The sequence below is a fragment of the Bactrocera tryoni genome, chromosome 5 (genome assembly GCF_016617805.1).
Source record: "Bactrocera tryoni isolate S06 chromosome 5, CSIRO_BtryS06_freeze2, whole genome shotgun sequence".
NCBI classification, from domain to species: Eukaryota; Metazoa; Arthropoda; class Insecta; order Diptera; family Tephritidae; genus Bactrocera; species Bactrocera tryoni.
Window position 1 is genome coordinate 42,290,418 of NC_052503.1, and position 12,811 is coordinate 42,303,228.

The following is a 12,811-nucleotide window of genomic DNA, read 5'->3' on the forward strand; positions in this document are numbered from 1 at the left end:
TAGATTTACCCCCCCCGCCCCCCTCCCCCCCCATCATGTATGTTGGGCGTGCTGGCTAATACAAAATCTACGACGAACTCACGAAGAGCGGCTTCCTGGTCAGCGTCTACTGACCATGTTAGGTGCAGCTGTGAACATGATCGGTCCATACCGGGGATCACATGGACTCCCACGAAACACCACCAGCGTTTTCCCACTGATGGTGTGGAAGGAGTGATGTGAGCTTACTCTTCCGAAGTGTTGGTCGCGTACTGTTTCGCAAGTCCAATATAATAAAATAATACCGACTAGGTGTGGTCCCGAATGGGGTGTACCTTTAACGAGCAGTGCGAATTGTGCATACTGCATACTACAAAGTAACAGTATCTATGGAAGCTTCGTCCATTGCAAAAAAAAAAGTAAGACCCAGAAGAAAGCGTCGGAAACCATATAAAATATTTGATGAATTGATCTCGATATATAAAAGAGACTAATAACGCTGAGAATGATTTATAAACAACGAACTTAGGTTCCTTATGACCTCAATACCAAAAGATGCTTGAAAAGGGATTCTGTTGCATGACAACACTCGGCATCACGTTGTCAAACCTGTTAGAACCTACCTGACAACGCTTATATAGAAAGTCCCATCCCACCCGCAATATTAAGCAGTTATTGCACCGTCCGCTTATTATTTGTTCTGTTCGATGGCACATGATCTGGCTCAGAAGCAGTTCCACTCACAAGTCGACACCGCAAAGGACCTGATTCTTAGATACCATCACAAGATGAAACGTTTTATATACATATATAGGAGATCAGCCTATCAGCCTTACGAGCTGAGTCGATTTAGCTATGCCCGTGTATCTGCCCCTGAACAGTCCCTTGGTTCTTGGTTCTTGGCTCACATATTTTTATCTTCATAAAGCTGCTCATTTGTAAGAATCGCCGATATCGGACGACTACATATAGCATCTAGCTGTCATACCAACTGAACAATAGGAATCAAATGCTTGTTTGGAAAACTTTTTTATTTGACCACGTAGCAACACTTAATTTGGCATGGCTTATTGCCAAAAGCAGCAATAAATTACTGAGATACCACATCCCAATTAACATTACAAGTATTTAGATCGGACCACTGTAGCCATATAGCACTATATGCCATGCAAACTAAAAGATCAGGATCTAGTTCTTGTATAGAAAACTTTTTTATTTGACAAGATATCTGCATAAAATTGTACATGAGCTAATATCCATGCCAATGATACAATATGTTAAATTTTTATAGATCGGACGACTATAGCGTATAGCTGTTGTAAAACCCAACCGAACAATATTAAGTCCCTGTATAGAAAGTTTTTATTTGTGAAGGGTATACTAGCTTTTATATCCCTTTAATCTCCTAACAAATTTTTCAGATCTGAGCACTATAACATATGTATATATACCATCATCTAAAACATACACAGTTTGAATATTTTTAAGAAACTAATTCTAACATTTTAGTATTTCAGATTTTCTTCCCAAGTAATCCACCGCAAAACGAGAAATGCAATCAATTGTAATTTCTATTTCATTCGAAAACAAATCAAATGAATGAATCAGTCAGTAGTCACATCATTCACAAAGTTAATTAGTGGGAATTAAAAGCTCAAACGCGGCAACAGCGATTGTTACCACGAGTGTAGCAACAGCAGCATCAGCGACAGCAGCGCAACAACGGTAGAAAATAAAGAGAAAATGCAAAAACTGTAATTGCCACAAATAGAAAGTGGAAGTTGGTACCATTTGAGCCGTTGACTGTCATCGGATTACAGCAACAATTGGCGTAGAAGAAATTACACGCTAAATTGAGATTGGAAAAGCAGGTACACGGCAAGCAGACATGAGAAGCACATACATACATACTTAAGTATGTGTTGATAAATATTTTATATAAATAAATACTATAAGATTCGCATTCGCAGACAGCGCGTTAATGGTGTTGAAATCGCACTTAACGGGGAAACATATTTTTTTTGTGGAAGCGCACACATATATTTTTAGGAGGGGCTCCAAGCACATGCATACTTCCATTTGTATGTGGAAAGGTATGTGGACATTCACAGAAAAGGCAATCGTTGCAGACTGTTTGCATGTCCAAGCAGTGGCCAAATGACCAATATTAGAATGTATGTGCATATATATGTATATACAAATGTAAGTGCGATTGCTTCTAAGTGATAACCACAGCTGGCGCCAACTGGAACCAGGTTCGAGGTTCGATAATTTAGCTTCCGCCGAAACTTACAGTCTATACACTGTTATTTAAGGTACATGCGCTTCCTGGAAATGAGCCAGCACATGCTTGCTGATTTTTTCATTACCGATAGTTGAGCCTTACAATGAGCATGTGCTATTCTCAAAGCTACTACATGCTGCTGCTGCTGCACATGACAGCTACAGTTGTATTTAACTTAGCTTCTTGGCGTTATGCATTTCTCTTTTTTAATTTGATAAAAACTTTCTCCATTTTGCAAGTGACAGCACTGCAGCTAAATCAGCAGCCGCACCTGGGCTCTATGGTGCAGAAGTGCTACGTTAGCATTTGTACCATATGTATGTATATGGCATAGTGGCGCTTACGGTCAGTCTCTTTTGTTGTCAAATGACGGTCAATTGTCTTTTACTATGTGCAATCGCATAAAAACTTAATAATTAAGCAGGGTAGCTGAAAGGTATGTCTGTTCTGCCTACTAAGCCTTGGCATAGTGATGAGAAAAGGTTGCTGCAACTATTTTCATGGAATTGTTCACTTCTGGTTTTAACCTGCTGGACGATGACAAAATCTGATGAGTAGGCGCTACGAGTTTTCAAGAGAATGATATGGAAGAGCTTTATGAGAGCCGGTGTGAAAATTGGACAATAAGCGTGGCAGCGCCCACTTTTTAGTGAAATCTCATATCTCGGGAGCCGACTAACCGAGTTCGCCAAATTTTGGTATGTGGTATTGTTTTCACATTTCTATGTCACGTTGTAAAACTGAACGAAATCAGACTACCACGCCTACTTCCCATATAGCACAGTTTTAAAATCCACTTGATTCTTTTACTCCCCAGTACACAAACCAAGAAGCAATTAATAAAACGGGATTAAACTTTGCACGAATAGTGCCTTTAGTGTATGCCATCTTATGATCAAAAATTAATCAAAAACTGTTCAAGCCAAAAGCTAGGTACCGAATATTGGGATCCCAGTACCTATAGTTGACTTTGGATCGAAAATATCGGTAAATGTGTGACATATATAATTGAAATTCAAGGATAGTACTTCCCTGACAATGGTATGTCTGTATGTTAAAAATCGCTTAAATCAGGCCAATACTTCTCTGAGCCCCCATATACCTTTAAATAAAATTTTCGAACTTCCAGGTGATTTTATGCTGGTTACTTGGTCCAACATTTGAGTTAGCTCAATAAAAATTACAGGGAGTATTTTACTTATAACACGGTATTTTTGTGCTTAAAATAGATGCAATTGGGCGAAAACTTGCCCTAGCCCCGATATATGTAACTATTTCCTGGATTATCGAACATTTGGCTGACTTTGCCCCACATGACTGATGATTTTAAGTGAGGGACCGTAATGAAACACAGAAAATTTTTTAAGTATGTGACATGATATAAGTTAATATTATACTTTTATAAAATCAGGTCGATACTACTCCAACTCCCATATACTATGTATAATGATTTTCGTTTTTTCTAAAAAATCTTATGCCAAATATGTCGATATATAATATTTGTATATATAAAATTGCAGAATTTCGATTCTCTGGTTCATTTTTTACATCTTAAGGTGTTGCCCTGGCTTTGATTCCTGCAAGTTGCATGAGTATAAAATGTTCGGTTGCACTTAGCTCTTCCTTACTTCTTTTCTGAATATTTTGTCTGAGAGTTATATAATGACAACATCTCATATTACATGAACTCAAAAAAATATCAATCGCTTGTACGAAAAAATTTTATTCTGCTGACTAATTGGGCTTGTGTTTCATACTAGTTGATTTGACTGACTGGATTATATTGGCTACACCAGAACGTCGTCTAGTTTGCAGTGAAACAGACACTCAAGAAGATTGTACTAATGAATTTTGCTTTTCAGAAATTGAGTTGGATTAGATGTTTGAATTATGTAATTATATTTTATTTATATATTTGTAGCATTATAATAAGGGCACAAAGAAAAAAAAATTTTACAACTCGTAAATAAAGTGTTATTATTTAGGAATCATCTTATCATCAAAAGCTCAAGCAGGAAATATTTGTTATTTTTACATATAACAACGAAAAGTTAAACTATTTTTGCAGACTAGTTAATTCGCTATCTTATTTTCTCTGCTCTCTAACTCTAACTCGACTTCAGCTGGGGAGCAAGCTTAGCACAACAACCTTAATGTGTTCTAATTGTGCCTGGTAGTCACTATCGTCTTCCGCCGAGATGCTTCCAATGGGAAACGAAAACATTGAAATAAAGGTGTAAGATTTGCTGATTTACGTGCAAGATATTGCCTTCGCCTGACATTCAAGAAACCGTAATTTTCATGATTTGTAATCCGATTAGATTGTTGAGGCAATTGGTTGGCGCCGCAGTCTACATGCTACTACAACGAACACTTTTGCGGTGATACGAAAGTACACTAACACGTAGGCGCTCACTGACCATGTAGGAAAAATATTCTATTAACAGATATATCTTTAGGTATAAACTGACTAATATTTTTTAACAAATTATTTTGGTATAACAGCAGGCATTATCCCTTTATATGATAAGCAATCCACTTTTTAGCATAATAAATTAGACCTGCGCAGCATTAGTAAACTGTTAAAATTGTGCCACAAAATTCAGTAAACAAGCAAATTTTGTTAGCGGTTTTTTATGCTAGCATCGAGAGAATATAATATTATTTTCATGTCAAACTTAAAAAAAAACCAAATAATACCACGAATAAACGATTTTTAAGAGTACTTTTATTTTTAGCTCAATACTAAATAAACCTTAAAACGCTGAAGATACCAATGAGGATTTTTTGTTGCAAATGAAATAAGAGAGATTTCCTAGAGGGATTTTTAATTTATTATTTGGAACTGTTCGTGCGCTGAGAGCTTCTTCTCAACGTAGGATGAATATGCATATGTAGCAAGTCAAACACCTTTCAGTCCAGTTACCATTTGCTTTATAATTAAATCGCATTAGAATGATAGTGATGTGATGAGGTCTCTGGTGACACTTATAACATATTTCATTACGAAGTAAACAAGTAAGTGCTGTCGGAAGTCAGTGTATGTATGTATGTACATATTTATGCAGATGAGTATCTCTGTATGTTTGTACTATTGCCAGTTTGAGTCGCGATCTACATCAATAGAAAAGTTAACACCTACTTCTGCGTCATGGATGGGTTGCAGGGCATACACTTGTTGACTTAAGACATTCATAACGTACATAGTTACATATACATATAAGCCGAGAAAGAGTACTTTAGCTCATCTATCTATATTTGCCGTAACGATCGTGACTGCAATATTAAAACTCAATGGCACTTTATGTGTGTATGTTTACTTCACAGAAATTCTTGTAATTTCCAGTGAATTTAGCTGGTAACTAATTAACCTATTATTTAAATAATTATTGTAAATAAAATTTAATGCGAGACATACATACATACATACCATGCATTCATGTTTTTTCGGTACGTTTGTGAACGTGCTTTATTAGCTCTTGAGGGGCGCATGCGTGTGACACGCAACTTGTTTCCTAGCTCCCCTTTTGATCGCACTCGTACCACCGGCGAGATAATATGCATGTATGTACATAAGTGTAATACTAGCAGTTACAGAAATGTCGGAAATAGTTTTAAGCGTTTGCTATGCGATAAGCAAACTTTCCCATTAAGAGGTTCGTAGGTTCGTACATAAGAGTCATTCAATGCATGCAATTTTAGGATGTTCTTACTTATGTATATCTTATTTTAGAGGTCAGTAGGGTAATCTTTTTACAAAAAAATATTTTTTTTTTTGTATTTTCTGTTCCCTCATACCCTTAGCATTAACCCTGGTCGAGACCAACGGTCTGATACACTTAGTCGAGACCATTGGTGCTTGGCTTGGCCTAGGCTAGTTTACATACATTTGTATGGAAATACGTGTTGTATTTACGCTCATATATCTACAACATAGATACATTTTTGAAATTTCTTACCTCTCGATTTGGTTGAAATCAAATTGACTGCCTTGTTCACGCTTGGCGTAGCAATAACGTTCACAAAAGATGTAACATTTTGAGAAAAGTTACATTTTTCTTAACCTTTAAACGCTCTAGCGGCTAAAGTATTTGACCTAGATAAACAAACTAACCAATTTGGACATGTAACGAACATTAAAACAGATGAATCAACCGTGCGAAGTGATAGAAGCATACCAAAGTTCATATATTTTCATACAAAATATATGTGGTCTAGCCAAGCACCATTGTTGCACTAAGGTGTAATATTATAATATCCTTTTTTCGTCCTTTTCGATACGATATCCTTGAATTTTTATACTCTCGCAACAATGTTGCTAACGAGAGTATTATAGTTTTGTTCACATAACGGTTGTTTGTAAGTCCTAAAACTAAAAGAGTCAGATATAGGGTTATATATACCAAAGTGATCAGGGTGACGAGTAGAATCGAAATCCGGATGTCTGTCTGTCCGTCCGTCCGTCCGTCTGTCCGTCCGTCCGTGCAAGCTGTAACTTGAGTAAAAATTGAGATATCATGATGAAACTTGGTACACGTATTCCTTGGCTCCATAAGAAGGTTAAGTTCGAAGATGGGCAAAGTCGGCTCACTGCCACGCCCACAAAATGGCGGAAACCGAAAACCTATAAAGTGTCATAACTAAGCCATAAATAAAGATATTAAAGTGAAATTTGGCACAAAGGATTGCATTAGGGAGGGGCATATTTGGACGCAATTGTTTTGGAAAAGTGGGCGTGGCCCCGCCCCCTACTAAGTTTTTTGTACATATCTCGGAAACTACTGTAGCTATGTCAACCAAAGTCTACAGAGTCGTTTTCTTCAGGCATTTCCATATACAGTTCAAAAATGGAAGAAATCGGATAATAACCACGCCCACCTCCCATACAAAGGTTATGTTCAAAATCACTAAAAGTGCGTTAACCGACTAACGAAAAACGTCAGAAACACTAAATTTTACGGAAGAAGTGCCAGAAGGAAGCTGCACTCAGGCTTTTTTTAAAAATTGAAAATGGGCGTGGCGCCGCCCACTTATAGACCACAAACCATATCTCAGGAACTACTGGACCGATTTCAATGAAATTCGGTATATAATATTTTCTTAACACCCTGATGATATGTACGAAATATGGGTGTAATCGGTTCACAACCACGCCCTCTTCCAATATAAAGCTATTTTGAATTCCATCTGATGCCTTCTCTGTATAATACGAGTATAAACATTAGGAACCAATGATGATAGCGGAATAAAACTTTACAAAAATTCGGTGTTTGAAAAATATGTAAATGACGTATTATGAAATCTCGATTATCACTTTACCATGCGAGAGTATAAAATGTTCGGTGACACCCGAACTTAGCCCTTCCTTACTTGTTTTTTCTGAATTCTATAGACAATAAAATTCTAGGAAGCTGCCTGGAAGCGCAAGTCGTTTGCTACACTCTAAATATATTTAAATAACATTTAAAAACAAAATATGCCTGGCCAGACCCGAGGGTCTCGATGAAGGTTAATGTAGAAACCCACTTTATCATTGGAAGGTTTCGAAAAAGGCTCACAAATAATAACACCGCTCGACGTTCGGAGCGCTCGGAATACACACCTCAAACTTTAAACGCGTTTTTCTCAAAACTCACCTTTTTAAACTGGCGGACATGATTCCGGTCGAATTACTCAACCGATTTGCTTATTTTTTTTTTAAATATTCACAAAACGCCTGGCTATCGTCCCTATATTTTTTATAATTTATTGACAATATTATGATAAATATTTTGTAAAAAAAACATGAGGAAAAATTAAAAAAAATTTTATTACTTTTTTAGCTATCAACATATTTTCATGATTCTAGTAGGGACGATAACCATTTGTGTACTTTTTAAGAATAAATTGGGTTTTTGTGTTTCAGATGATCCACACATGAGAAATCGTGTCCGCCAGTAAAAAAACGCATCTCATTCACCCAGCTATTTCTCCGACAGATGTTATCAAAAAATTCCGAAAAAATTTGTTTATACACTCCACATGAAAAAAGTTCTATTGTAGAATAAAAATTTCCATGAAAAAAATGTTAATAAAACAGGCCGGATTATCCTACTGACCCCTTACGTATGTTTCAAACTAATATTGTTTTGCCTCATCATATTTGTTCACACGATTGGTACTTATATTTTGGTTGCTACCGATTTCTTGTGCCGCCTGCACAGTCTTTCATCTATGGACAGGTCTATCCACAATTTCAAGCCAGAACTACCTTTTTGAGCAAACGTTATTTATAAAACCAAAACCGAATCGAGATAGATATAAGTTCTTATATTTTCTTAAATTTGATTTTCGGATGACTGCCTGTCCGTCTGTCCATGGAAGCCATAACATGATTATGCAAAACAAATAATTGCAGTGCATAGGCTTTCTGCAATTCGGGTAATAAGTGCTTTCCGGACTATATCAACCGACGCTGCTGAAGTATTAGCCAGCATGCCGCCCATTGACATCCAGGGAGATGAACTCGAGCATTTATATCAATTATCAACGCCTAAAACAGTATCGGTAAGGACAGAGGAGAGAAATAAGAGTACTAAAATGTGGCAGGAGCGGTGGAATTCCTCATCCAAAGGGCGCTGGACCCACCGACTTATACCGGACATCCACTCGTGGATAGACAGACGACATTAGGACTTAGATTTCTATCTGACCCAAATACTTAGTGGACATGGATGCTTTAGAAGCTACCTTTTCAGATTCCACAATGACATTAGTCCGAACTGTCCGACGTGTACAGACTATGTAGAAGACTCTGAACATGTATTATTTCATTGCCGTCGATTTTCGAATACAAGGGAACAGCTAAAAACCACACTCGGTGGTAGTTTTACAGTCGATAACTTGACGACACTCATGTGTCAGTCGACTGATAAATGGAAAGCTGTCAGCGTTCATAATGACCAAACTGAGATCTTTTCAACAGACTAGGCGTCCGTCAGTCCGCGCAATAGAGAAGACTTAAATGTCTTGTCCCTCCCACGAAATAATACCTAGCCGGTGGTTCCGTGGAGAGTCCTGAGTTGGGAGTAGGTTAGGTTTAGCGGATTAAAGTTCCGCACTTCGGCTTTCGATGCTTTCCCCTACTATAAAAAAAAAAAATGTATATTGTCGGGTGGAGTACCCCAAGTCTCAGTATTAGGCACGCTGATCGTAGCAATGGCCAAACAATTAATCGACCTAAGTAATAAGTGCTTAAATGTCCTGTAATAAGTGCTTAAATGGCCTACGCCATGGTTCTCTCCTGTGAAAAGCAATGAGTTCCGTAATATTATATGCAGCTCTATTATGGATAGGATATGGATATAAAAGCGTATACTAAACAAATAATTGCAGTGTATAGGCTTTCTGCAATTCGAGTAATAAGTGCTTTCCGGACTATATCAACCTTTGACATCCAGGCAGACGAACTCAAACGATTATATCAGCTATCAGCGCCTAAAACAGTATCGGCAAAGACAGAGGAGAGGAATAAGAGCACCAAAATGGGACAGGAGCGGTGAAACTCTTCATCCGAAGGGCGCCGGATCCACAGACTTATACCGGATATTCACTCGTGGATAGACAGACGACATTGGGGCCTGGTTTTTCATCTGGCCTAAATACTTAGAGGACATGGGTGCTTTAGAAGTTACCTTTACAGATTCCACAATGACATTAGTCCGAACTGTCTGACGTGTACAGAGTATATAAAAGACACTAAGCATGTATTATTTTATTGCCCTCACTTTTCAAATACAAGGGAAAAACTAAAAACCACACTCGGTTGTAGTATTACAGTCGATACTTTAATGACACTATAAATGGAAAGCCTGTTAGCGAAGCCTCAGCATTCATAATGACAAGTCTGAGACTTTTTCAACAGATTGGGCGTCCGCACAATAGAGGGGACTTCAATGTCCTGTCCCTCCCACGAAGTAACACATAGGTGGTTCCGAGGGCTAGTTACCTAGTTCATATCCACATTAACACAGAAACATAAATAACGATATCTTCTCAGTTTTCAATACGTTATTTATTGGAAATCAAATTTCTAACATGAACAGATAAATTTTTGATATTTGAAAGCAACATAACGTTAAATTTTCTTCAAGGCAAAACCAAACTGATTGTTTTAGTAATTAAATATAATAATCAATCTGTATAAGTGTAGACTGCACGATTACAAGTACTATATGAGTATATTCTAGTGTGGCTAGTTGGATTTGGTATGGTGCTTAGCAATTTCAGCGTACTTACGTCCAAGGCAGGTATGTTTGCGGAACTGCAGGAAACCCTCGACGCAACGACAGGCGCCATCCAAACAGCTGCTGTTGGCCACCTTCATTGTGCACTGATCGTTCAGAACGCAGTCACCACCCAGAAGTTGCGCTGCAAACAAGAAGAAGAACAATAAATTGCATACATGTGCTTATACAAGTTAAAAAGAAATAATAATAATAATGGTGTGTGTTACTTAGAAGAGCAAATAGCAAAGAAAAGTTAAATAAAATCGACTGTATGAAGAGAGTGCAGAGATGCAGGCCGACTTGACAGGTGAGGCAATTAAGGAGAAGCACACAAAAACCCAAACGCATTCGCATAAATAAATATTTGGTGTGAAACATACATACATACATACAATATGTAAATATATCTATATACTCTTCTACGCCCAAGTATGTGCAATTGTCGCTATGTAATCGTTGAGTTAAGTGTGTTCGAAGACATTTCGAATGCAAATAGAAAATTTGGTAGTGCATGCTGAGGTGTGTTAGCAAAGCTTTCTGCTAAACGGCCGCTCACTAATGCTCGCATGTGTGGCATGTGTTGAGGCATGTTGCACGCAACACAAGAATGCGCACTGTTGGAGTGTAAAGAAAACGGCAGCGGCTGGGCTGCAGCGCGCTGAGAGAAGTTCGCGGTCAGTGAGAAAGTCATATGTGTACTGCTGACAAATAGGGAAGGAATGCAGCATTCCGCGCGAAGCACTATTGGAATAACCGAGCAAATAACCCGCAATCCAACTACAGCTATACCAACAATACAAAAACAAATATTTGCGCATTCTATATGCTGTGTAATACATTGTATTACCGCTTCCACTCCTGAGATTCCTATTGAACATTTATATAGTATATTATATTGAAAGAAATTGGTACGATAACTGTTAATAAATTTGACATCCGAGATTCAGATATCTTGATCGAACTTTGTAAACTTATTCCATGGCACTCATGGGGTTTGATATTGTAGATGAGCAAAATCGCGCCATTGGCACGTCCCCAAAACACAATTAATGAAAATTTATAAAGTCCCATAACTATGTTCTATGGACTCTTTCTGTGGTGAAGGGCAAAAAACCTTAGTTCCATTCTAACCATGGTACTTAACGCCATCTTGCACATAGTGCCCGTAGGCATCATGAGAAGGTGTATGGCAGCGAAAGTCAAACTAAGAACATGTGTCTAAACACACAGAAATCCTCACACACTTTGACTTCATACCGGATCACTTGGATCAAGGAGTCGCGAAACCCTGCTCTGGCATCTCCTCCTCTGCCTATATACCGGCGAGGGAGTTTTAGGCCGGAAGAAGCTGGGCAGTAAGCTTCTTTACGGATGGCCTCCTTCAAAGAAGTGACCATCCACTACTACGATACTACAAGGCGATACTAGCCTTGAACCCATTAACATTGCGTTCAGGGTTGGACACTCCTTGACCCCGCTATCAATAGCATTGAGTAACTTTGTAATAAGAGTGATATGGGTGCCAGACCAGAGCGGAATCGCAAGAAATTATAAAAATGATGAGCTGGCAAGGAAAGATAGCCTAGAAACGCAATCAGTATAATGGGACCTAGTCGATGCTACTGTATCTTCTTGTATGCTGCTGCTATCTAGCACCTTGGGTCACCTTTGGTACATGCGATCTCACAAAATCCTTTTGGTCCAAGATCCATCACAAGAGATCTAGTGATCTTTTTGCCCCCAGAAAGGCTAGCCTCTCCCTAGTTGTGGGGCTTTTAACTGGCCATTCATTGCCCTATTATCGTCTATGCCGTAAGGCTAGGAATCTTGTCACACGAAATCTGCAGAAGCTGTATTGAAGAAGACGAGGTGGAAAAAACTCAACAGTTCTTTCTTGACTGCTCAGCGTTTGGAAGATCAAGCCACAAGCACTTGGGAGTGCATACAATCAGACATCCCACGGAACTGCCGGGAATGGAAATTAAACGCCTGTGGAAATTTGTATTGGCGTTTTGCTAATTTATTAGTTCGAACACAGGTGTTCTTCTTTTCTATGGGTTCACAAAGGAAGTGCAATCACATTAGGGGAATATGTGGTTACAAATTTTTTCAAAAGGTAGGTAAAAATTGATGATAGGAATAGAAGCTAGGTGAAAATAGATGAAATCGGAAAATAATTCCACCCACTCCACTTTTTTTTATAACGAAATTGGGATAGATAGGAGTCGGTTTTAAAATTGAACGATGGGCATGGCACCGCCTACCTTTACGAGAAACCACA

General features: G+C 38.2%; 1 protein-coding gene across 1 annotated transcript in view; it reads right to left on the minus strand.

The window, feature by feature from the left end:
* The window catches only part of LOC120776505 (silent chromatin protein ESC1), a 46,660-nt gene that overhangs the window by 13,249 nt on the left and 20,600 nt on the right, over nt 1–12,811 (minus strand). The window contains exon 3 of the mRNA XM_040107199.1: nt 10,541–10,672. Coding sequence (XP_039963133.1) covers nt 10,541–10,672 — 132 coding nt within the window. The remainder of the gene's footprint in view (nt 1–10,540; nt 10,673–12,811) is intronic.